The sequence below is a fragment of the Acomys russatus genome, chromosome 6, assembly GCF_903995435.1.
Source record: "Acomys russatus chromosome 6, mAcoRus1.1, whole genome shotgun sequence".
Lineage (NCBI taxonomy): Eukaryota > Metazoa > Chordata > Mammalia > Rodentia > Muridae > Acomys > Acomys russatus.
In genome coordinates, this window is record NC_067142.1 from 38,215,193 (window position 1) to 38,240,510 (window position 25,318).

The 25,318-nt window shown below is 40.0% G+C and overlaps 1 protein-coding gene across 1 annotated transcript in view; it reads left to right on the forward strand.

Annotated features, from left to right (window-relative positions):
- Dennd1b (DENN domain containing 1B) overlaps nt 1–25,318 on the forward strand; it is a 204,839-nt gene that overhangs the window by 28,516 nt on the left and 151,005 nt on the right. Inside the window, exon 3 of the mRNA XM_051147519.1 lies at nt 25,128–25,171. Within this exon, the coding sequence (XP_051003476.1) occupies nt 25,128–25,171 (44 nt within the window). The remainder of the gene's footprint in view (nt 1–25,127; nt 25,172–25,318) is intronic.

Here is a 25,318-nt window from a genome sequence, read left to right on the forward strand (position 1 = left end):
CTTTGCGGAGAGTATGAGTTTGCCAAAGCTCCTTTGTGAGACAGAAGGACAGCTCGTTTAATGCTCTTTTTGTGTAAATACTTTTATTTTGAGTATGTTGTGTTTTCAACTAGATCTGAACTGATGACAGGTAGGATTTCATCTTTTAGTAATTTTTAAAATACATTGCCTAGCACATTGAATATAATAATGGAAATTTATTTACAACTTCAATTTTCAAAACTGCTCCTTGTTCTGCCAATAATTCCCTCTCTACCCTCTGTGTATCCTTTTCAATTGGTAACGAAGTAGTAAGGACTTTTCAAAGATCTACATGGCTTTCTATTATAGCTTGGCTTGAATCACTCTTGTCATATTTTAACCTCACCCTTTGCAGCTCTTTCTCCTTGCTCCCTCAGTGGCAGGCACACTGGCCTATTCTGCCTGGAACATATCAGCCAACTCAGTTGAGGCGTTGTTACCTTTCTTTGCTCCACCTCCGTAGCTACATTTTCTCCACATGCCTAGTTCCTTTACATTTTCCAAAGGTGTTTTCATTTTCAGCAAGAACTAATTAAACCAAGTTGATAAAGGAGTCACATTCCTTTCTCAGGGACTCTTGATTAGAGCCCACAAGTTCAGGGCTCTATGAGTGATGTGATGACATAAAATTAGACCTAATAGCAGATCATGTCTCTCAGGTAGATGAATGGCATTATCATCAGTACCTTAGCACACTGCTAGTCTACGTTATTTAATAGGAGAGACTTGAGCATCCATGGCTATCTCTGGGGTGGACTGGAACTAATACCACAAATAATGAGGACTTACTATATTAAGAAATTTCATTTATGTCGTAGTTTCAAAGGGACAAAGAATGGAAGGCTGGGTGCATGCCCAGCATTCATTAAATGAGGAAGCTGTTTGCAGGGTGACTGACATAGCAAAACTGGCAGTGACAAAAGGAAGGGTACAAGACCAGAGCCTTGGATAAAATTCAGCAATCACATCTATAAAGATCATAGCTATAAACTTTTCATTTCTTATGGGTAATTTCTATGGCATGTATAGCATTTGCATTTTGTAATAAAATATAGTAATTGTGCAAACCATTTGAATCTCAAAATGAATAGACTGCATTAGATATTTTAATTTCTCTTTGATGTAAAAATTGACTAAGTTTAGTAAACATTTTAATCTGTAGTTTATGTATTCTAGAGAGAGAGTTTGATAAATCCCCTTTCATTTTCTAATACACATTTTTATTAGCAAAAGTCTAATATCCTTTGTAAAGTGGGTGTGACATAGTTCATGCTAAAGTGAGCATCTGTCCAATCACTGTTTCTAACAGGAAATGTGCCCGAATCCATGAAAAGTAGCTTAATGATTTTTTTTTTTCTTTTAGGTAGGTTTGATAGTGGAGACAGAGACCAAGCTCAGCTTGGACTTGTAAATTTTATGTGTTTTTCTTTCCTACCAAAAACAAGGTTATCTTTAAAAATTCTCCTTATGCCAGCAGCCAGACAGAGTCCTAGAGGAACAGTGAAGCAGCTCTGTGTGGGGACGATGGAGCAGGGCAGGGCCACTCGGCCGTCAGCGCTTGGTGAGCTCTAGTTGCTGGGATGAATGAGAATCAAATATGGCCCTAAGTTTTTTCTTTCTTTCTTTTCCTCCCTCCCTCCCTTCCTTTCTTTCTTTTTCTCTTCTTTCTTCTTTCTTTTTCTTTCTTTCTTTCTTTCTTTCTTTCTTTCTTTCTTTCTTTCTTTCTTTCTTTCTTTCTTATTTTTTGTTTGAGGCAGGTTCTCTAGCCCTGGCTGGTCTGGAATTTGCTATGTAGACCAGTTCTGCCTGGAACACAGAGAGATCTGCCTGTCTCTGCCTTCTGAGTGCTAGGGTTAAAGGTCTGAGCCACTCCACCTGGCTAAGGTCCTATATTTTGAAGGTCAGACTTTGTGTAAGTAGAAATGAGAGACTGAGTTGGGCTGGGGAGTTGGCTGCCAGAAACGTGCTTGTGTTGTAAGCCTGAGGGCCTCAGTTTGACTTCTAGAGCCCCTATTAAAACAACAAAACCAAACCAAGTGCAGTGGCGTGTGTCTTGCCACAGAGTTGGACAAGTGGAGCTGGGAGAATGCTGAGGGCTGGCTGGGTAGGTACTCTGTCTGAATCCCTGTGCTCCGTGTTCAGGGAGGGACCTTGTTGAAAAAAAAAAATACAAGGTGGAAAGTGGTTGTGTATGACACTTTGATTCAACTTGTAGCTTCTACATGCATATGTACACATGTGCATGCACACATACAAAGAAACTGAAGTTTTCTTTAAGTTTTGATATTAAGAAATGATACCTCCATTATTAAACACTGTCATGATTTTGCTATAAAGGAGAGAACTATCTGTGTATCTTGTGCATTTTCTGTGTCATGTGATTTTTGTAGAGAGGAAAGCTCATCTGTCCATCCATTCATCCATCCATCCATCCATCCATCCATCCATCCATCCATCCATATGAACCTGCAGCCTTTGTTCTAAAAGTACTAGTGCTGTTAGAATCCAAGCTATGCTAGTTTCCAGACCAGCTTTGAAGCTCAACTTTTTTTCTGGTCCTTTCCCTACCTTCTGTGTGTTCGAGGATAATCCTTAAAGCTGTTTTTCTAAATCAGCTTTCAAAATTGTCCATTCAGTTTTAATCTGTCTTCTAAAGAATAATGGCCAATCTGCTGGGAATGGAAATCCTCCAAACAGAGGCCTGAGAACGTGGAGGCTGAAAAGCAGATGGTCCAGCTGGAGGGTGCCGCTCTGTGAAGTTATCCAGGGCTCCGTGTTTCTTTCCCTGTGCTCTTTCTCTTATTATCTAGGCTTTTATTCCTGTCTGTAGAGTCAAAGCCAGGGCACTAACTCTGTCCAAGTTCAAGTCACACGGCAGCCAAGAGCAGTAGGCAGGAATTTCTTCAGAGGCCAGGCAGGGACAGCTTTGATACCTCACTTCCCTTGTTAGGGACTTAGTCCTTGACAGTGCTTACCCTCACTTAAAAGGAGATTGGAAACTGTAGCTTTTCCTCAGTGGTCAAGTGCTGAGGAAGAAGGGAAATGGGCCATCCGTGTCTGCAGTATTGATGGGTGCCTTGTGAGTCTTCAGGAGCTCACTCTAGCCCAAGGCATCAGCCTCTATGCAAACAGAGGTCTTAGCCCTAAATAGTTTTATGTTGTCGGTTGTTCTTTACCTAAAATTATCTATATCTATATCTAGTGTGGTTTGTGTGTGTGTGTGTGTGTGTGTGTGTGTGTGTGTGTGTGTGTGTGTGTGTGTGCGCTCTCATGTGCCATGGAATACATGCAGAGGCCAGAGGACAGCTTCAGTGGTTGATTCTCTCCGTCCACTGTGTGTGTCCTGGGATTTTCAGGCTTGCCTTTACCTGCTGAGCTGTCTATCTCACTAGCCCTGACCTTGATTGTTACCCTTCACTTCACATGCAAACTCTACATCTAAATCTCAAAAGGTAAGTTGCTGCATATTTCAGTGGTTTAAAAACATTGCCTGGTGGCACTCAGAGGAAGGATAGCAGGCTACCAAGAAGAGACTTGATACCCTATGAGCATATACAGGGGGAGGAAGTCCCCTTCAGTCACAGTCATAGGGGAGGGGAGTAAGGGGAAAATGGGAGGGAGGGAGGAATGGGAGGATACAAGGGAGGGGATCACCTTTGAGATGTAACAAGAATAAATTAATAAAATATATAAAAAAACAAACAAAACATTATGAGGGAGGGGATAAAGAAATGGCTCATTGGTTAAGAGGACTGGTTGTTCTTGTAGAGGACGTGGGTTTGGTCGCTTGCACCCACGTGGCTCACAACCATCTGTAACTCCAGTTCCAGGGCATCCAACATTCTTTTCTGGCCTTCCCAGGCACTGCATGAATGTGCTGCACAGACAGAGTATGCTGCGGGGACTCCCATATACACATAGAAAATAATTAATAAATTATCAGAGAAAGAGTGGTGGGAATGTAGTTATCTGTTCAGATTCTAGTTGAGTTCATCAAAAGTGTCCAGTTACACTTACACTAGATAATCTATAAAGCTATCATGAGGCTTTATAGACATGCCAGATGTCGATGGCAATGTGTGCATGTATAGCATGTCATCATTATGCATTTTCGTATGTGCACTATGGTGTGTACTGTGAGTCACCACTCAGCTATTACATTTTCTTTTTTTTATAATTTTATTAATTTATTCATATTACATCTTGATTGTTAGCCCTTCCCTTGTTTCCTCCCATTCTTCCCTCCCTCCCACTTCCCCCCTTCTTTTCTCCCCTCCCCTATGTCTGTGATTGAGGGAGGCCTCCTCCCCCTATACATGCTCTTAGAATATCGAGTCTCTTCTTGGTAACTTGCTATCCTTCCTCTGAGTGCCGCCAGGCCTCCCCATCCAGGGGACGTGGACAGAAAAGGGGCACTAGAGTTCGTGTGAGAGTCAGATCTCACTCTCCACTCAACGGTGGAGAATATCATGTTCGTCGGCTAGGTCCTGGTAGGGGCTATTACATTTTCTAATGCCTACTGGGAAGTGCACTGCCACCGGTCGCCATGCTATTGCTTTCCCTTATGTCACTGTGACATGCACTGTCAGCTGCACCATCATGCTGTCGCCGTCTCCTCTGCAGACTTCCTTCATCTTGCATTTCTCCTTTCACTACTTCCCTTTCTACATTATTTTATTTTATTTATTTATTTTAATTTTAAGCGGGGACTGACTGATATTTTATTTTTTTTATTCTCAGAATGACTTATGTCTAACAGAAAACTTAACATTTAAAATCTGGGACATTAGTACATGTATATAATAGGCACTAATCAATTTAAGACCATTAGCACAGCTGTCTCACTCATTATTTTGTGTCTGGAGCTTCTTCTAGTTACTCATGAGCTATACAATAGGTTACTGTGAATGGTGGTTCCCTCACTATGCTGCAGGGCCCCGGAAGCCATCACTCTAGCAGTGTTTGTTATATCTTACCCACCCTCCATCTATGTAGCCTCAGCCCTTCCCTGCTTGTAATCACTAATCTACGTTCAGACATCTCCAGCTTCCATTTATGAGAGACATGCTGTATCTGTCTGTCTGTCTGTCTGCCTTAAGTCATTTAACAAAGTGTCCTCCAGTTCCATCTCTTCTTATACAGATGAAAAGCCAGCATTCTTTTCTGCGAACGAATCATATTTTGTTCTTTCCATTTTATTTATCTGTTGATAGGCATCTAAGTTGAACACATGTCATGAATAGTGTAGCAATAAATATAATAGTACATGAGTTTCCTAGATGCGTTGATATTATTTCCTTTGGGTCATATAGTAGATTTGTAGACATCATTGGTGTGGGAGGCGGGTTGACTTCAGGGGTCTCATGCATGATAAATTTAGTATGTTCTTAGCCCAAATTTATTTTATTTTTGGGAAACTTCCACACTATTCCTCATATTGGTTGTACTAATTTACACTCCCACCAGCAGTGGTTGAGAATTCTTCTTACTCAGTATCCTAACCAATATTGTGTTTTTAATACATATTAGAATTTTTTTCAAGATAGGGTTTCTCTGTGTAGCCCTGGCTGTCCTGGCTTCACTCTGTAGAGCAGGCTGGCCTCAAACTCACAGAGATCTGCCTGCCTCTGCCTCCCGAGTGCTAGGATCACAGGCGTGCGCCATGGCACAGGACCTTGGCTGTGCTGTTTTCCGATCTGCACATTTCACAGTGTGCTGCAGAGGGATTATCTCTTCTCCTCAGAACAAAAGCTATGTCTAGTTACTCATGAGCTATACAATAGGTTACTGTGAATGGTGGTTCCCTTTCTATGCTGCAGGGCCCCGGAAGCCATCACTCTAGCTTAAGTCTCTCAAGTCCATGACGTGGTAGATGTGCAGCACCGGGTCTTAGTGGCGCTGACAGAGAAGTCAAGTCAAGGCTAGCTTTCCTTGCCTTTCTGTTGGTGAGATAATCCATGGAGAGAAAAGATATTTAATGCTATGTTTGATGGAGCCGTTCCATTTTGTGGTTTTAACAGTTGTAGCATTTTGGTAACTTAAAAAACATTGATTTATTTTTAATGTATATGGTTGATTGCCTGCATGTATGTTTGTGTACTGCATGCATGCAATGACTACAAAGGCCAGAAGAGATTCTTTAGCGTTACAGATGGTTGTGAGCCACCCTGTGGGTGCTGGAAATCAAACCCAAGTCTTTTGGAAGGGTCGCCAGTGTTCTTAACTGCGGACTTATCTCTTCAGCTTTTAATTCTTTTAATTTTTATATTATTCATGTATTATAGATTTAACTTGGTTTCATTAAATGTTATGTATGTATTTTTTGAAAAAAAATTTTATTGAAAAATAAAATCATTCATATTACATCTCAATTGCTATCCCATCCCACGCATCCTCCCATTCCTCCCTCCCACTTTCACCCCATTCCCCTTCCCTACGACTGTGACTGAAGAGGACCTCCTCTCCTTGAATATGATGCTAGGGTATCAGGTTTCTTCTTAGTAGTCTGCTATCCTTCCTCCAAGTGCCATCGGGCCTCCCCATCAAGGGGACATGGCCAAATATGGGGCACCAGAGTTCCTGTGAAAATCAGTCCCCAGTCTCCACTTAACTGTGGAGAATGTCCTGTCCCTTGACTAGGTCTGGGTAAGGGTTTGATGATGACTGCACATTAAATGTTATATTTTTAAATATATTTAATTTTTGTAGATTTTTTCTCTACAGTAATAGAAATGAAGTATTTACCATTTCTTGCCTATCACTGTGTGTGCACTTGGTTCTTATTCTTTTTCACCTTGAATGCTTTTCTTTCCTAGGCATAGATTTGCATATACTCTCGAAGTTAAGGCATGCTTCTTTAAGACAGACATAACATTGTGTATAAGCATTGATGATTTTCCAAGAATACATTAATCTCTTTTGTTAATTATGTTTATTAACTCCTGAAATAACTACAGATAAAGTTTCTATTTTCTTAAAACTTGGGGAATCAGTTTATATTACTGTATATACCATGCTTTGATTCTTAATTCATAATTAACCACATTCATGCTTTATTAATATTATTCATATGTGTTTTTTGAACTGTTCTTATTATTCTATAATATCTTTTATTTTTTAAATTAACATACTGTGTTAGGCAATTTTGAAAACAGATAAGATCATTTGACCATATTAAAAACATCTACTTTTGAACATTACCTTTTGTAGCTGTAGTCATGTTATAATTTTGAACATTGTTTGTTGCCATGGATGTAATTTATATGATCATATTTGAAAAAATGTCATTCTTCTCATTCTATAGTAGATATTCCTGAATTCATTTATGATTTAACATACTTGAGAAAATTTATTTTTACTGCCTCACCTGGCCTGATTTGTTTAATATCTTACAGCTACTGCCTACTATTTGTTTTCCAATTCTAAGTTTTAATTAAATACCCATGTTTGGTTAATGATTTTGCCATTGTTCAACTTTATAAATTAATAGTTATGTAAAAAGATAGTAAAATTACTTTTGACTTACATTTTGACCAGTTCTTTCAATGATAAATATTGCAATAAAAAATTGGGTAAGAAATATCTAATGTAAAAACTGTAAATAAAAGATAATGTGCTATGCTTTTTGAATGCGTCGTTGGTTAGGCAGCTTTTTAAATGCAGGAGTGTATACAGACCAGGGGCTACAAGTTAGAAAGTACATTGGCTGACCCATGTAGGAATTGGTGACTGAGACTGTTAATGGACCAATCACAAAGTTTTTCTCTTATCTCTATGTTAAACAATGCAAAGTTTTACCATGTGGTCAAATAACGTCTTCATCAGGTTCTCAACAGGATGCCTTAGTTAATTTTCAGCCGAGTGCTTGACAGGATTTTCTCTGTGGCTGGCAGGTTGACTGAGAGTCTAGACTAGGAGAGGCTGGCGCTGGCAGGGCTTCTCAGTTTCATCCCCGTGCTTGTGGAGTGGGAGCAGCCTCCTCTGCTGTGGGGCTCCACGCCCAATCAGCAGGGACAAAGACATAGCTTTTGTTCTGAGGAGAAGAGCTAATCCCTCTGCAGCACACTGTGAAAGCCCATTACAGGAGGGGAAAAGTGTCTCTTGGAAGGTGAAGGCTTAGCAATTTAACCTCTGACCATAAAATCACGCAGGAAGCAGAAAACGTGTTAGTACAGCAGAAAGGGGAGAGGTATGTACATTCGTCTGTGTGCTGAGCTCCTGAAAGCACGTCAGCCAGTGACCATGAGAGATGGGCACTCAAATTCTAATAAGAAATACAGATTTGCAAGTGTGGCTTTTGACTCAGTAATCTCAAGCAGTTGTTTACTTTTTTTACTTGGAAGATGGTGTACAGCAGAGCCCTGCACAGATGCACAGAACTGGAAGTGCAACCATTTTCTCTTGCTCTTTTTCCCCCCTGAGCAGAAGGCCCATTGCGGAACTTCATCATGTTCCGGTTACTTGCTGTTTGCTGTTGAGGATGAAAGCCTTGCCACCCATTTTCCTCATTGTTTACCCTGCTTTGCTTAATATGATGGTGTATACCCATAGAAATACAAATCTAGTCATGCAACCAGGCCCCCGGTTTGGCCTGTGTCCCATTGGGATTTATTCTGTTAGTACTAAGATCCAGAGGTCACCATTATTAAACAGCTACAGGGAAGAGCTAGTGGCAGCTTTACCATGGAAAGGACCTAGAGATTTGTTTTCGAACTTATATTGGTATTATGAATCCTGGTAATGCAGTTATATGTATGTTAGATTTTATAGAACTAAAATGTTAATCCCTATCTGCATGACCAGACCAATATGACTAATTATTTCGCCGTCTCCTGTCAGTACGGGTCCTCCTCAAGATAGGAGTTTTCGCAATAATTAAGACTTTGTAGGGTTGATCCTCAGCTTGGCAATATCAGGGTATGTAAGTTACCCTTTGAATGGCTGTGTGTAGATTACTGGGTAAACATTTTGATTATATTCCAGCAGAACATAATCAAAAGAGAGAAAGGATGTAGGAGAAGGGAAGGAGGGCAGAGGTGTGCTGGCTATAAGTAGAAATGACAAAGCAGAGAAATGGGAGAAAGAGAAAAGGGGAAAGGGAGCTACAAAGTGGACAAGTCAGGCAAGAGCTAGTGAAGCTGAGTGTAACACTCTAAATTTGAATTGTGGGGCAAAGCTGTATATAGAAAGCTTCATTAGGGACCTGGGTCTGCTGGCACATACCTGGACCTCTAGCACTTAGGCTGAGGCAGGAAGAACAGAAATTCAGGGCTAGCCTGGGCTAGGTAATGTGTCGTCCCCCCCCCCCCTGCCTCCCAGTTTGTTAGTGGATTACTATGTAAAACGAGAATAGAAGCATGATGCTAAATAAAACAAGTGGCTGGACCTTGGCAGGTCCTTAGTGAGGGAGTGTGTGTGTGCAGAGATGCAAAAGGCACTAAGCTGTCATTGTGGTTGGCACATTTCTGTTACCATGCCCAGTACACATACAGCTTGCCATTAGTCATTCTTATTGTCATGGTGCTTACAAGGCTTCCTAGAGACTGTTAGAGACTGGTCTGAGCAATGCATATTATGCATGCTTGTCGTCACTACTCATCCCACATCCTTCAGGGAAGTCGTTACTATCACCAGTGCTTTCTGAGGTGGCAGTCAAGGCAGAGTGTTAAGTAACCTGAGAAAGAGTGCATGTTACTACTTGTGGAGAGGGGCACATCCGTATGGAGTCAGACTTCAGAACTCAGCCTTCTACCTACCGCGCTGTGAATTCTGAAGGAATTCTCTGAGGGCATAATTAAACATGACCTAATTTCACTTCTTTAGAACAGCTTGCTCAAATAGAAGCGCATTGCTCACTTCCATAGTGAAAAGTGTGGCAAATGTACAACTGACCTGAAGGATGTTTTTTTTTTTTTTGCATCTCATACATTTTCTTTTGTTTTATTTTCTTCCATGAGTTTCTTTATTTGATGTTTATTTTTATATATACCTTTGCTTTTTGTGTATCTGTATTTTTTATTATATACTTTATACATACCTTTGCTTTGTTTTTGTTTTTGTTTTTGTTTTCCAAGACAGGGTTTCTCTGTGTAGCCTTGGCTGTCCTGGACTCATTTGTAGATCAGGCTGGCCTCGAACTCACAGCAATCCGCCTGCCTCTGCCTCCTGAGTGCTGGGATTAAAGGCGTGTGCCACCACTGCCCGGATTTTTTGTTGTTTTGTTTCTGTTTTTTGAGACAGGATTTGTCTGTATAGCCTTGGCTGTCCTGGAATTCTCTTTGTAGACCAGGCTGGCCTCGAACTCACAGTGATCTTCATGTCTCTGTTGAGATTAAAGGCGTGTGACACCATGCCTGGCTCACATACCTTTGCTTTTCTATATACCTTTGTATTATGAGTTACCTTTGCTGCTGCAAATAACAGATTCTCCTTGTTCTGATTCATTTATGCTTTTGGCTGTGACTACGCTGAGGACATCAATGGGATAAAGCAGAATTTGCTATTTCTCAGACTCCCCAGTGGCCAGTGTCCTGTGAAGTATAACTTGTCCGTTCCATTGAATTGTAGGGTGGCTTAGTCAGTGTTCTATTGCTCTGAGGAGACACCATGACCACAGCAGCTCCTATAAAGGGAAGTGTTTAATTGAGACTTACAGTCTCAGAGGTTTAGTCCATTGTCATCATGGCAGGAGAAGTAGCTTGAGAGTTCAACATAGGGATATCTAGGGAGCAGGAAGAGAATGACACTGGGCTTCTCTTAAGTATTTGATACCCCAAAGCGCACCATAGTGACACACTTCCTCTATCAAGGCCATACCTATTCCAACAAGGCTACAACTACCAATCCCTGTCAAGCAGTGGCACCAAGTAATGACTAAGTATTCAAATATATGAGTCTGTGGGAGCCATTCTTAATTAAACTACCACACATGGTTACTGTATAATATCATCAACATTTGTACGAGCCAGTATGCACCTTTAAGGACAGTAAATTCTATTCTATTTGGATATATTTTATTTACATAAATATAAATTAAGGCATCTCAAAATGTCGAGTTCCTGTAACATGTATATAGCAACTATAATTAAACAACTGGTTTGTTACTATCTGTTATGTATTTATTTTTCAGACTTTTTGAGAGAAAGTTTCATGGTGTATTTCATGCTGGCCTTAAATACTCTGTGAGCCTTGGTAGACTTGCGATGTACAGCAATCCTCCTGCATCGATCTCACAAGTGCTGGGATCATAGGCATGTGCATCATGCTGCTGATTTAATTTTAAAGTGTAACCTCGGAATCAGCAAGAATTATAGGCATTCTCCATATTTAGTGAGGAGCATTTAAATGAACATATAGGACACGCTGTCTTGATTCTAAAAGCCGTTGGAACAGATTTTTCAAAAAATGATGTATTAGGTTTATTCCTTTTTGGTTAATGTTTTTAAAAGGTTTTTTAAAGATTTTAGGTCTATACGTATTTTGTCTGCCTGTGTGTATGTGCACTTTGTGCACGACTGGTACTCAAGGAGGCCAAAAGAGGTTGTTGATCCATGGACCTGGGATTATAGATGGTTGTAAGTAGCCATGTGGGTGCTGGGCACTGAACTCAGGTCTGCAAGAGAAGCCAGAGCTCTTAGCGGCTGCAAAATCTTCCCAGCTCCTTTTTCATCTTAAAGAATGTTTTCACGGTTGGGAAGATGACTCAACTGTTGAGTCCCTTGTGCTACTGCGCGGGACCAGAGTTCAGTTCTTAGCAACCGTGTTGGGGGGCTCACAAGTGCCTGCGACTCCAGCTCCAGGGCCTGACACCCTCTTCTGAATTTTGAGGGCACCCTGTACTCATCATGTACACATGCTCTTACACACACACACACACACACACACACACACGCACACCCCTGAAAGACAATAAAAATAGTCAAACAATAATGTTTTCTTTCTAACTTAATTTTTCAGTAGTGAATCCATAATTCATATGAGTAGAATAGATAGTACTCACTGCCTTCAGAAATGGCATGGACTTTGTCTTTTACCACATTTTTGCATTTTTTGTTATGTTCTGTAGATTTACTCCATTAATTTGTATTATCCAAATATGTCAGAACACTTATTAATTAATCTAAATGCATTTAACCTTGAAATAGGCCATTTATGTTTCTATCTATAAAGACATAATATAATTTTGTAGTAAATTATCAGGGTTGGAGAGATAGCTAAATGGCTTTGCAGAGGACCCAGGGTCAGTTTCCAGCACCCACATCAAGTTGCTCACAACCACCTGTAGCTTCAATTTCAGGAGATTTAACCTCCTCTGGGCTCCTGGGACAACACACGTGGTGCCTATAAACTCAGACAAATGTGCACGTAAGCATACACAAATATAAAATAAATCCTAAAAATCATTTTCACTCTGCTTTCTGAATTCTATGTGCTGTACCTGTGTTTCTCCAAGTGCATAGTGCGGATGCTGTGAGGTACACTTTTCCAGTTTTTATAAGTGAAAACTATTTTTATAATGATGCTGGTACATTGTCAGTCTTTGTATTTACATTTTTTAAGTTTATAGTGAATGTTTTTAGAGCCTCATTCACATGACAAAGTTATTACTCTGATGATTAGTAATATATATGCTTGGGCTTTTTCTATTTTGCTGCTTGATAAGTTTTCAATTTTAGCATGGCCGGCATTTGTTCTAATTCATACAGATTCAAGCCGTTCAGCGACATTAGTGATATTCAAGATCTTACAATTGATTCTGAACCTACTATGATATATGTTTCAAGGCTAATGAAAAAAACACTTTGGGACAAGCTGAAGGAAAGGCTTCTTTCTTGTTACTATTTACTTGCCATTTCTTTCATGAAATGTGCTTTTTAAATTAGTAACGTGGCCTTTCCTAGTTGACATGCTTGTTATTATATGATGGCCTGGAAACAATGCAGAGCATCCCCTTTGCTACCCACCTGTTTATTACTGTTGTAAGAAGCCATGACGGAAAGCAAGATGGGCTTATTTGCCTTAGACTTCCTTATCCCGGTCCATCATCGAAGGAAGGCAGGCAGGAGCTCAAGGCAGGAGCTGACGCAGAGGCCCTGGAGAGTTGCTGTTTGCTGGCTTTCTCCTGATGGCTTGATCAGTTTCCTTTCTCCTTCACCCCAGGGCCACCTGTCCAGAGGAGGCACCATCCCACTTCAAATGCAGATTCGTCTACAGTCGTTCTGATAGAGATGTTTTCTCAATTGAAGTTTCTCTTCCTAGAGATGTCTAAATTTGTGTCCAAATGACAAAATCCATCCAGCATACCACTATACTTGATTTAATTTTATATTTTAAAAATTATAATCATATTTGATTAGTCTGGGTAATTCTCAAAATAACATGATGAAATATGCATTCAATAAATAGATATTTAGGGAGGAATATAAGTCAATTGAATAGAGAGTGAGAAAGAAAACCTTCAGTTAAAAAACCAAAATGGTTACTGTTAGAAAGCAACCGTCTTGCCTATAAAACATGACTTTTGCCTTCAGTAGGCCTACTTATGAGAAGGTGAAATATTTTAGTTGAATAAAGCAGTACAATACCCTAAATTGGGCCTAAGTCCAGAGAATGATAGAACCCAGAGTATTGTGCAAAATGCAATGTAGCATTTCTAGAGAGGGTTTTACTGTCTGTTGCGGTATGAGTCAATCCTTGGAACTGGGAATAAATAAATGAAAGGTAAGGTGCCTGGGTTGAGTACACATTTATACTGTAGTGTGGTGGAAATATATTTAAACAGGAAGGTTGGAATTAGGAAGTGTAGAATTTTGCCACAATTAATTGGTCTTTATATATGAAACTATTTACTGTTAAAAAATGAATATCTTATTGAGTCATCAGTGGCTAGGTCTTTAAGGAGTTTTTGTTCATGTCAGCAGAAGAGAGCCTCTAAACATTTTTCTGTGGAGAACATATATGCTCTTAGGGTTAACTTCATGACAGCTGGTTGAGAGGAGCCACGGGTCAGGAAGACTAGTCAGGTAATGTGGATTTAGAGTGGGATGAAGATGATGAGGAGGCATGGATGGGAGTCACGGTAAACCAAGGACGAACGTGCTTAGGGGTTGGTTAGATACAGATGATGAAGGCAAGAAGGCACCGCAAAGCTGCTTCTAGGGCTGGAAGCTTTGCTAAAGCCAGGTGGCATGGAGCTGGCTGAGAGGCTAGTGAGTGAGGAGGTAGTGAGCACTGGGCTCTCGATGAAGGTGTTTGCTTGTTCCGAGGGCATCTCTGAAAGCATGCCTGCATTCTCTATGACATGGCAGGTTGGGAGGACTTGGAACTGGAAGTGTTGCTGATTTGGGAGGTTTTCCAGACTTTTGAAAATCTGCATGGACTATTTAGTATTGCTAAACAGAAAAGTTGAAAGCTCAGATGCTATCCAATCTGAAACCTGAGTGTGACTCCAGCACTGTCTGCGCGTCACTCTGGTCTGGGTATTGGTGTCTACAAGTGATGGACATTGGAAGAGGATAAAGTTCTTAAAAGGTTTGAGGAGAAATTTTCCTTTCTTTAAGCCATTGATTTTGGATTTGTTTACTTATTTACATTATTTTTCAGTTTTTGGATTTTATTTTATTTTTTACTTATTTGTGTTTCTGTGACTTGAGATTTTCATGTGGAGAATGTTTTGTAGTGTGCATGTAATTGCATCACGTGTGCCTGGTGCCCGTGGGGGCCAGAAAAAGGAGCTGCATCCCTTGGAAATGGAGTTGCAGATGGTTGTGAGCTGGTATGTGTGCTCTGGGAACTGGACCTGGGTTCTCTACTAGAGAAACAAGTGTTCTTAACCAGGGAACCTCTCTCTAGCCTTGAGACATTTTCTTTACAAGAAGATTGGGGCAGTGATTCTAAGTGCAAGCTGCTCATTTTTGGGACTTAAAAAATAATTATGGATGCCTAAAATCTATACCCTGGAGCCAAGGAATCATTTGGGAAGTAAAGAAAACCTCATCTGCGGAAGTAGAACCAACCAACCAACCGACCGACCAACCGACCAACCAACCAACATGCCCACTAATGTCTGTACGTTTTCGAAGTGATGTACCTGTGCTGGTTAGTTTTTGTCAACTTCACACAAACTAGAGCCACCTTGGAAGTGTGAACCTAAACTGCTCTGTGTGAGTGTTTCTGAGATATATTGATGTGAGAGATCTGGGGTGCAGTTCAGTGTGGGCAGTGCTACTCTTGGGCATTTGGGCCTGTGCTCTATAAGAAAGGTTGCTGAGTTTAAGAAAGGCCAGAGGACACAAGCCAGTAAGTAGCTTGTTCTTGCAGAGTCTTTGCTTTTCATCCTGTCTGCAGGTTCCTGCCTCTATCCCTGCCCTGGATTTTTCTCAAAGTTGGACCGTAACATGTATGGTTTAATAAACTCTCTTATGCGGCTTTTGTTTAGTGTTTTATCACAGCAGCCAAGAAACTGATGAGGACAATTAACATTGTGTGCTTTAGTTTTGTTAACCTTTTCCCTTCCTTTCCCTCCTCTTCTCCCTCTTTCTCTCTTTTCCCTCCTTTTCTCTCTCTTTCTCTCCTTTCCCCTCCCTCCTTTTTTTGACCCTATCTTTTGCTCCCTCCATTTCTCTCTTTCCCTTACCTCCTCCTCTCTCCCTTTCTCTTTCCTCTCCTCTCCATCCTTCCTACTATCATCTGGCCTCTCTCCCCTCTTCTGTCTCTGCCTTTCATCTCCCTGTGCTTCCTTAACGTTACTGTCACTTCTGGCTGTCCCAGTTCACTATAGCTCATAGCTGTTATGTGCTCTGCTACTGCCTCCCTGCCTGCCTCCCTCCCTCCCTGCCTGCTTCCCTGCCTCCCTGCCTCCCTCCTTGCCTCCCTGCCTCCCTGCCTGCCTCCCTGCCTCCCTGCCTGCCTCCCTGCCTGCCTCCCTGCCTCCCTGCCTACCTCCCTCCCTGCCTCCCTGCCTACCTCCCTGCCTGCCTCCCTGCCTGCCTCCATGCCTGCCTGCCTGCCTGCCTCCCTGCCTGCCTGCTGCCTGCTTGCCTATCTACCTATCTGCTGCCTGCCTGCCTGCCTGCAGGTTCATTTTTATAGTTAATATGATTCTAATCACGGACTCTTGCTTATTTTGAAATGACTAAAACTCCGTTATGTGTAGCAGTATGAGGTATGTTGTAGTTCATTACCTTTGACCAAGATTGTGCTTTAGTTCATAATATTTTTGTGTAATATGAACATTATTTAAAAAATTATATATAAAATGAAACTGCTTATTATTGTTTAAATTTGTATTTCAGAATGATAAAGTTATTTCTTATAGCTGGTTCAAAGGTTAAATATACTGAATAAAAAATATATATTTCAAAGTCATACTTTGTACAAAGAATTATAACAAACTACCACTAATTTAAAGCATTGCTTCTTATATTTGAGGACGTGAGGAAGGTGGGTGAGGACCGTGTACTATTAGCTGGGCCTGTCAGGCTTGTATTACAGAGCACCTTTGGACAAGTGAGCTCCTCACTTCTTCTGTGTTCTTATAAAAACTTTTGTGTTGCCTTTTAATGATTGGTATCTGAAAAATGTCAAAACATTGATTCTCGGTTGTAGGCCCCTTGTCATAGATTAATCAAGATTGAACATCTGTGGTATAGTATTTCTTTCCCTTTTTGCTTGTTGATTAAAAAAAAAACCCTTTCCTGAAGGGCCCTTGGGACAGATGGCCCCTCACTGTTGATAGTTCGATTACCATGGTCACCCACAGCTTCTGAGGAGTGCGAAGACAAGAAATTGCTTTCTTTGTCAAGGTGTTTTCAATTCAATTCTCACCCATTAGCCCTGTTTGGTTAAGTTTGGAATTACTCTATCAGGTGATTGATGAGGGGTTTCATTTTATCATAATAGGTCTTGTTTAATAGGAACGGCGGAAGCAAAATGATGTACCTAATATGTCATGTGGTGGGTTTTATTTTCTTAAGGTTCCTTGAAGTTCTATTTCCTTTGCCCAGTTGGAATTTGCTAATATATAAGCAAAAAGAGCATCCTCATTTTGAGTTATGATACTAATTTTAGATCATTCTAGAAGAAACATTTAGAAAGGCTGGAGTTTTGTATGGTTGGAGTTCCAAAATACTTTATAAGAGCAGGTTGATTATGAGGTCATCAGCAAAGGGATGCTGAATTAGACTTTATGTTATAATTGCATATGTACATTTTAAGATGGTGAAAAAATGAGCACATTTAAAATTTGCTTTAAATCTGAATATTACCTGTGTAAAGTGATAAATACAGTGTGATCTGTTTTTGCAACTGGTTATGTAAAGCGTAACATAAAGCTTTTATTCCTCTGCAATTATATATGATTTAAAATTATATATTAAATGATAATTTTATTACTGACATAGTGGAATGGTGTTTGAGCACTATTAGTGATTAGTAGCCATTTCTAGGTTTCTTTACATTCAGGTACTGTTTATAGGAAGTCTGTAGATTTTAGACTTTTTTCATGAATAATTTAATATTTGCTTTGCTGAAAACATTGTCTCTTAGACAATAATAAAATAATCCCAGTTGTGAATGTATGCTGTGCCACCACCCTGTGAGTGAGTGAAGACCTGTGTTTTGTAGAGTGCAGCAGAGCAACAGTAGACACAAGGCCACCTGCACTGTAACCCAGCTGCGATAGTGTCTGGCTGTGGAGACAAAGGACACATAACTCTAGTTCCACAAGCAGAAAAAGGACTGCTGAAGGTTTGCTTTCATTCAGAAAATTCTAAGATTCTGTCTACATGGCATGAACTTTTTCTCGAAAATATGAGTAAGATGAAAACAGAGGCTTTGTTTTTTCTGCCCAGATTTCTTCTATGTTCATCTATCCCTTTGGATATTCAGATGGCACTACCCATTTAAGATGCATGAGATAAATTATCCTAAGAAAGCACAGCAAAAACGTATTTCTTCACATAGCTAAGAGTTGAGGTCCACAAAGATCCCTCTTGCTAATCTAGAGAGTGGGACACCTGCACATTGTGACATAAACATTAGGGCGGAGGGAATGTTAGCATGTGTACGTATGTATAACTGTAAGACTGCTGCCCTCCATGGCTGCTGCTGAAATGGTACAGCCTCAAATCCTGTGAAACATTTCAGTTTTGATGCGATTATTTTCACTGGGACCTAGAAATAGGATTATGATGTTGGTATTAACATCATGAAAGGCTTTTCAAAGCTTTTGGAAGTGGTTGTCTTACTGAGTCATCTCCTGATGTAATTGCTATGATTGATGGCGCTTTTCCTCATTCTTTGACGACACGCATGTACATAACAAAAGGGATGCTAGTACTTGGAGAGACGCTCTGAGGCTAAGAGCACTTGCTTCACAGGCAGGAGTGTTGGAGTTTTGATTTCAGCACCAACGTCACAAGCTGGGCGCCCCGACGACACCAGTAACCCCAGCTCTGTGAGATCGGGCGCTGGCTTCTGGCTCCTGTGTATATACACACACACATAAATAAATATTTTTAAAAGTCAAGGGGATTCTGTAGCTTAGAGTATTTATAGCTTAAAAATATTGAATTCCTTAATTCTAACCTGCGTGAGATGGCTGTGGTCCGGTGTTCTTGCAGTGTGGTTCTTGTAGTATGCACAGAGCCAGTGAGTGCCGCCTGGAGCTTGCTGGACCCACCTGTGCTGGATGAGAAGTTGTGTGTGTGAGATCTGGCAAGCTGGGCCGCAGTAAGAGCTTTCCTGGCACTTCTGTTGCACAGTATGAGAAAACTGCTCACCAGATCCGTAGGAGGCTATTACATTTTATACTAATGATGTGTTTTAAAATATGTATCTTAACTGTCACAGTATTTATCCCCTTATTTTTGGTTACCTGTGACATCTCAGTAGACGATTCAATGTGTCATTCTCAGACCTTGGTAATTGGCATGTCTATCACCTCTCATGTGCTAGCTTTAAAATTAATTGTACAAACACCAGATTATATATTTTATTTGGAGTGAATGCTCTCTAATTTGAATTTTAGAAATTTTCTATATTATATTCTTTAAATGTGTGGTGTTATATAATTCATATTAGTGTCTTTTTTTTTTTTTTTTTTTTTTGAGTGGGTGTGTTGTGAATAACAACTTTGCATTGCTAGAGTTTCAGAATGAGTGATGTCTTCCCACCAGTCCCGGGGAAAATGCAAGGTATTATTGTTCAGATCTCTGGAGCTTAAACAAGGGCCTGCATGACTGGTTAGGATGCTTTCTTAAACCCTCTGAGCCAGGTTGGATATAAAAGTACAGCAATTATGAATGTGAAACACTTTGGCAGATCTGACAGATATCATAATTTTAATTTTCGTTATCTAAGTATATGGTTTTAAATATGTTTACACAACAGCACTTGTAAAAGAAAGGTACTTATGTGACACAGGCAGGCATTGAGGTTCTCCTTCAGTTTCACCCAGAGTGAGGGAGGTGGATTGGTCCTGTGGACTTTAGCACTCTCTGTGATGGTGACGAAGGCATCATGATAGAAATGAGTGGAGGGTCAGCCACCGCTACAGCTTGTTAGTTCACAAAGGCTTCCATTTGTTTATCTTACTCCATAGCCATACAGTTTCAAATAGTCATAGGTCTGAAAATACACCTTCTAAAATGCATTTGTATATTTTGGTAAAATATACAGTATCAATGGATTTTACTAAAAATGTTCACCTTTTTAAAAGTTAGTTTGTGATAATTAGTTATAGTTATAATTACTCACATATTTAAGTTCTCTCTTTTCATCAGTTATGGCTGACAGAAACCTTAATGTTGACTAAACCTTCCAGATCTCTCTTCCACATTGGCTATTGATCATGACGGGAAATGCCACGTCTTTGGTTTTTGATGGTGATTAAACCATTACCTAAGCGGAATACTTAATATTACCTGAACAGCTGATTCGTGCCTCCTTGTTTAATTGGCTTCAGAGAGCTTCCTATAGCATGAGGGTAAAGGAAGGAACCAGAAGTTTTTATACAATCCTTCACACCATTTTTTAAAATTTATTTGGAATTATGCCTTTTGTTCTTCCTATAACAGCAGAAAGAACACTTTCCTTTCTGTTCAAGCTCTGGGTCCTGTCCTGATTAGGATTCCACCCCCCCCCTCAACCCCCCCCCCCACCTTCTTAGTGATCTTGGGTGTCTTCTTTGCTTTCCACTAGGTCATCGGTTGCTGTCAGCATGCACAAATACACACTACTGTCAAAGAGAAGGGCATCTAGATGAAACATCTACCCTGTATTTTGTTTTCTACAGCCTTGCTTAGCTTGTTTGCTTGGACACAAGCCTCCTGCCTGGTACTTATCCCACAGGTTCTCGTCCCCTGCCCTGCGCTTGTTACTATGGCTTTGCGTGTGGAAATGTGGCTGTTATTCTGCAGCCATCGCCCATTGTGGTTTGCTCTCTTTAGTCATCTCTACAGGTATGCCACCTCCCTTGATGACCAAGCATGCAGCTGTGCTGTCCTCCTCCCTGGGTATTTTTTCTCCTTGGGTTGCTGCCACTTCTCCTCTTCCCATCCCAGCCATCCTTCCCACTCTCTTCCTGCTGTGCTACATTCTTGATATGATAAATTGTGCTTACTTTTACAAAGGACACTAGGTTTTCTTTTATTCTTCAAGGTATCGATACATATTGTTTTCCAGCCTAGAATATTTTCTGCTTTCCAAACCATCTGCTGGTGATGCTTACGTCTGTTGGATCTGATATAATGTCAGTGTGCAGGACCTCTCTCCTAGTTAGGGGCAGCATTGCGTTGTAACACCATAAAAATTTCATGATCAAGAGCAAGTTGGGGAGGAAAGGGTTTATTTGGTTTACATTTCCACACCATAGTTCATCATTGAAGGAAGTCAGGACAGGAATTCAGAAAGAGGAGGAACCTGGAGGCAGGAGCTGATACAAAAGCCATGGTGTGGTGCTGCTTACTAATTTGCTCCCCATGGCTTGCTCAGCCTGCTTTTTACATAAAATCCAGGGCCACCAGCCCACGGATGGCACCACACACAGTGGGCTGGTCCCTCCCCCACCAATCACTAATTATGACAATGTCTACAGGTTTGCCTGCAGCCTGATCTTATGAAGGCATTTTCTTAACTGAGGTTCCCATTTATCAATGACACTAGCATGTGTCATGTTTACATAAAACTAGCCAGTGCAGCCTCTACTCACCAAGTCATTCAGCGACTCTCCTAATTAGGTAACATTTCCTCGTGTGCTCTTTCAGTCCTTCATCCCCTTTCCCTCTTAGCCTCCCTAATTTCTTTACTCTCTCTCTCCCTCTTCCTCCCTCCTTCCCTTTCTCTCCTCCCCCCACCCCCCATTTTCCCTCTCTCCCCTTCTCCCTCTCTCTCTGCAGGGTCTCTATGTATAGACCTGACTGTTTAGATCAGGCTGGCCAAGAACTTACAGAGCTCCACCTGTCTCTGCCTCCCAAATGCTGTGATTAAAGGTGTATATCACCGTGCCTGTCCTGTATTTGTCCTTTGAGTGTCATAATACATACACAGAGGCACGCACGTGTGTGTGTGCGTGCACACCCACACACACTCACATACCACACCACACCTACACACACACACCCACTCTTTTGATTTTTTTATTTTTGGTTCGTTTGTTTTCTTGTCCTGTAACCTACTATGTAACCAGGCTGGTATTGAACTCACACATCTCCGATCTCCGCTGCCTCTGCTTCCCAAGTGCTGGATTAAAGGTGTTTACTGCCATACCCTGCTTATATATACTTTCTGTTTAATGTTTCTCTTTTCTGTAAATGGTACAGATCCTTTTTAAAATTCACTATGGCATCTTCATAGATGAAAAAAGTAAAAAAAAAATCACATTTAAAAAATTACTCATTTTTATTAAGTAATTTTTATTCATTTATTTCCAAAAGACATTCCTTTGTCGGCAGCATTTGTGAATTCATCAAGTGAAGGACTCTTCAAGTTGAGCTGAATTGTCTTATAGTAATGTTGTACAACAGAATGCTTTCCACAAAACCTAGACAGACCCATCATGAATGCTATGGAGAATCAGAAGACGAAGGCTTTATTTTTGAATGAAACAGGTGGAACTTAGTTAGATGGGCCACAAAGATGTTCATTATTTGGAAATATGTGATGTATGTTCTTCTTTACCCTCAGCCCAGACCGCCCAAGTCCTAATTGGGCAGCTGTTGTTGCAGAGGACCCCTGGTGGGTTCCCAACACTTACCTGGTGGCTCACAGCTGCCTGCAGCTCCATTTCATGGGAGTCATGGCCCTCTTTTGACTTCCCTGGGCACAGGCACACATGTGGTGCACATACATACATTCAGGCAAAACACACACATAAAGGAAAAATCAGTAAACTTTTGAAAACCAAATCAGTTCTCAAACAGAATACAAAGATTTTACATCCTATTTTGCAGAAGTACACAGTGCCTGAGCTCTGATTGTCTAAATGCATAATTATAAAGAAACTATATATTTAATTCATCTTTGAGTTCCTTAGAGTCAAAGAGATTGTATTCATTAATGGAACTTCGAAAGATTTTATCCTGTAGTCTAGTATAATCCACAATAGAGTCTTCACTTGTTTTAATTTTTGTTTTTTATTAAGGGCTAGAAACCATGAAATGTCAAACCATGGGGGTTTTCTTATTTTACATTTCAAAAATTATAAGCTAAAAACAGTCGTGCACATACACAAACAGTAGTTTATTGCTATCTACAAGACTGCTGATTTAAACAGCAGTTGTGTACTTATGCTGCTAATTACGTGAGGATGAAGTTCTGTGTTCTTGCTGTCAGCCGCAGTGTGCTTCTACCTAGGATGGACTCTCCCTGGGCCCAGTGGCTGCTGGGAAGAACAGCACAGGGTCCTCCATCACCTCTCCACAGCCCCGCCCCCAGCTCTCATCCCTTCAGCCATAAGACGGCCCCTACACATCAGATTGAGGAGCTGGCGTAATCCTCAGGGAAGAGAAGATTCCGGCTTTGTTTGAAGTGGCAAAGTCGGATTACTTTTCTCAGGTCTTTTGTTTCTTTGCAGTAGTCTGAAAGGTTGCTACAAATATGTAGTTGGAATATACCTCATAAGCAGTAACTAAATTAATCCACTTCAGATGTGGGCGCACATGATTCTAATACAGTTTTGCATGCTGCTGAAGGATGAGATTTATTTAATGAACGTAAATAGGATATTTTCCACCTGATGTAAATCCAACAAACCTTTCCGTGGAGTCATTTGTTTCGCTTCTGTGGAAGTATAGCATATAGGAAAAAAAAAAAAAAAAAAGAACGAATGAGCCAGGGTGTGGAAAAGCGAGGCAGCTAAAGCATGCTTAGCTAAGCGCAGCCAACAGTAAAGCAAACTGCAAGGGCCGCGCAGCAGGTAAGTGTCCCAGTTCAGAGGTGGCCCAGGAAGCCTGCTCATGCTTAGGACTGTAAAGTTGGGCTTGATGAAGCGGCATGGTTAGGTGTCTGCACTGAAGCCCTCTCTGTGCTGTGTGACTAGCCTGCCTTTGTGTGACACTTCGTTCTTATTGCCATTGATTTACTGTTACACTTGATACAAGAAGATTTTCCTGTATATTTTTGTTTTATGAGATTCAAATTGTAACAGCTCTCAGTTTTGGTGAAAGGGCCACATAAATCTGTACAGTTTGGGAATGTAATTTTCTTCAGTATCAAGACAATTCTGCCTGAGGATTTTTTAGTTGATCTTGGGGGTGTTCTTCACATTAATTTCAGACATGCAGACATTTGTTTTACGTCGATGAGGACAAGCCATCTGATGTTGCCTTTATAAGTTTCTATTGTATTGTTTTGTGCAAGATGGTTTACGTGGATTATTTATTGACTTATATGGAGAATTTTAATTCCTCAATTACTATTAAGGTTTTTTGTTTTGTTTTGTTTTTTTGTGGAAAGCATGCTTTGTTTGTTTGTAAGTTAAAGTCTTAGAAATAAACAACCCCAATAAGCTAACAAGTGGAAGGAGTAGAGTAGCCAACACAGGTGGAAAGTGTTGCTAGTTGTCTGTTGGATTTTGGAATAATGTTTAAGAAACTTTTCAGCCTGATTTTTATTTTTAAAAAGTGCTCTATAAAATGGTGGTAGTTGTGAGATAGAGCTGTAGCTGTCCACTGACTGGATACAGAGAGAAGAGGGAGTCTGGCCCATAGAGTCCTTTTACTTGGGGTGGAGTCTAGACTCTGTTAGACTGGCAGTGTATGTTAGTTTTATCATGGGGTTTCAGCAGTCTTTTTCTAGAAATACTAATAATCCATTGTTAATAACCCTTTAAAAACTCATTTGAAATATTCAGCTTTGATTTTGGACAGAATTAATAAGTACATGGTCAAAATATTTATTAGTACTAATTAAAAGCAATTATGCTATCCTTTACCACATTTAAAAAAGATGTCTTAGAAATGTGAAAATAAACAACTTGTGTGAATTTTTATAAAGCTGTTGATTTATTGTACTGTATCCAGAGATTCATATGCATACAAATCACTTTATTTCTTGAAAAATATTATAAAGTCACATTTATATTTTAAAAAGCTATCTTAAATCTACCTAGTAGCTTACCTATTACTTTAGAGTTTAAATATGAGTGTTTAAAACTAATATAAAGCAAAATTATTATTAACATTATATATTCTTACCTGGAATTTAAAGTGGAAAATTAAGGAAATATGCTTTGGTTTCACCTGTGAAGATGTGATTTATTATTATTATTAACTACTACTTACATATTTTTATTTTCAATCCAAAGCTAGTACTTTTCTAAGTAATTAAATTGAGAATATATTGTTCAGAAACTGAGGCATACAAATAAACAGATTCCTAAAAAGGAATGATTTTTAGTAACTTTATTAAGTTATGAATTTTATTTGACTCCATTTCTAAGATTATTTAACCCCAAATGTCAGAACATTTAATTTTATCAAAATGGGGAGATGATCTTAATTGTGTTAAAAAATTAGATCAAAATTGATCATTATAAGAATATTAGCTAAATTGTTGCCATAAATATCTTCCAGTATTTCTTTTTAACAATTTATGTCAATTGTTTGCAGATCCTGTGGTATTGTGGAAGTTCCCAGAGGACTTTGGAGACCAGGTTGGGAACATAACTTAAAAACATTTTAAGTTGAAATATTACATTATTACTATGAACTGCTGACACTGTGTATGAATAGCTGCAATTATTTTTTCTTGATCATATTTGAGAAAGAAAAATTGTGGAGACTATTTAGAAGAATTTTTA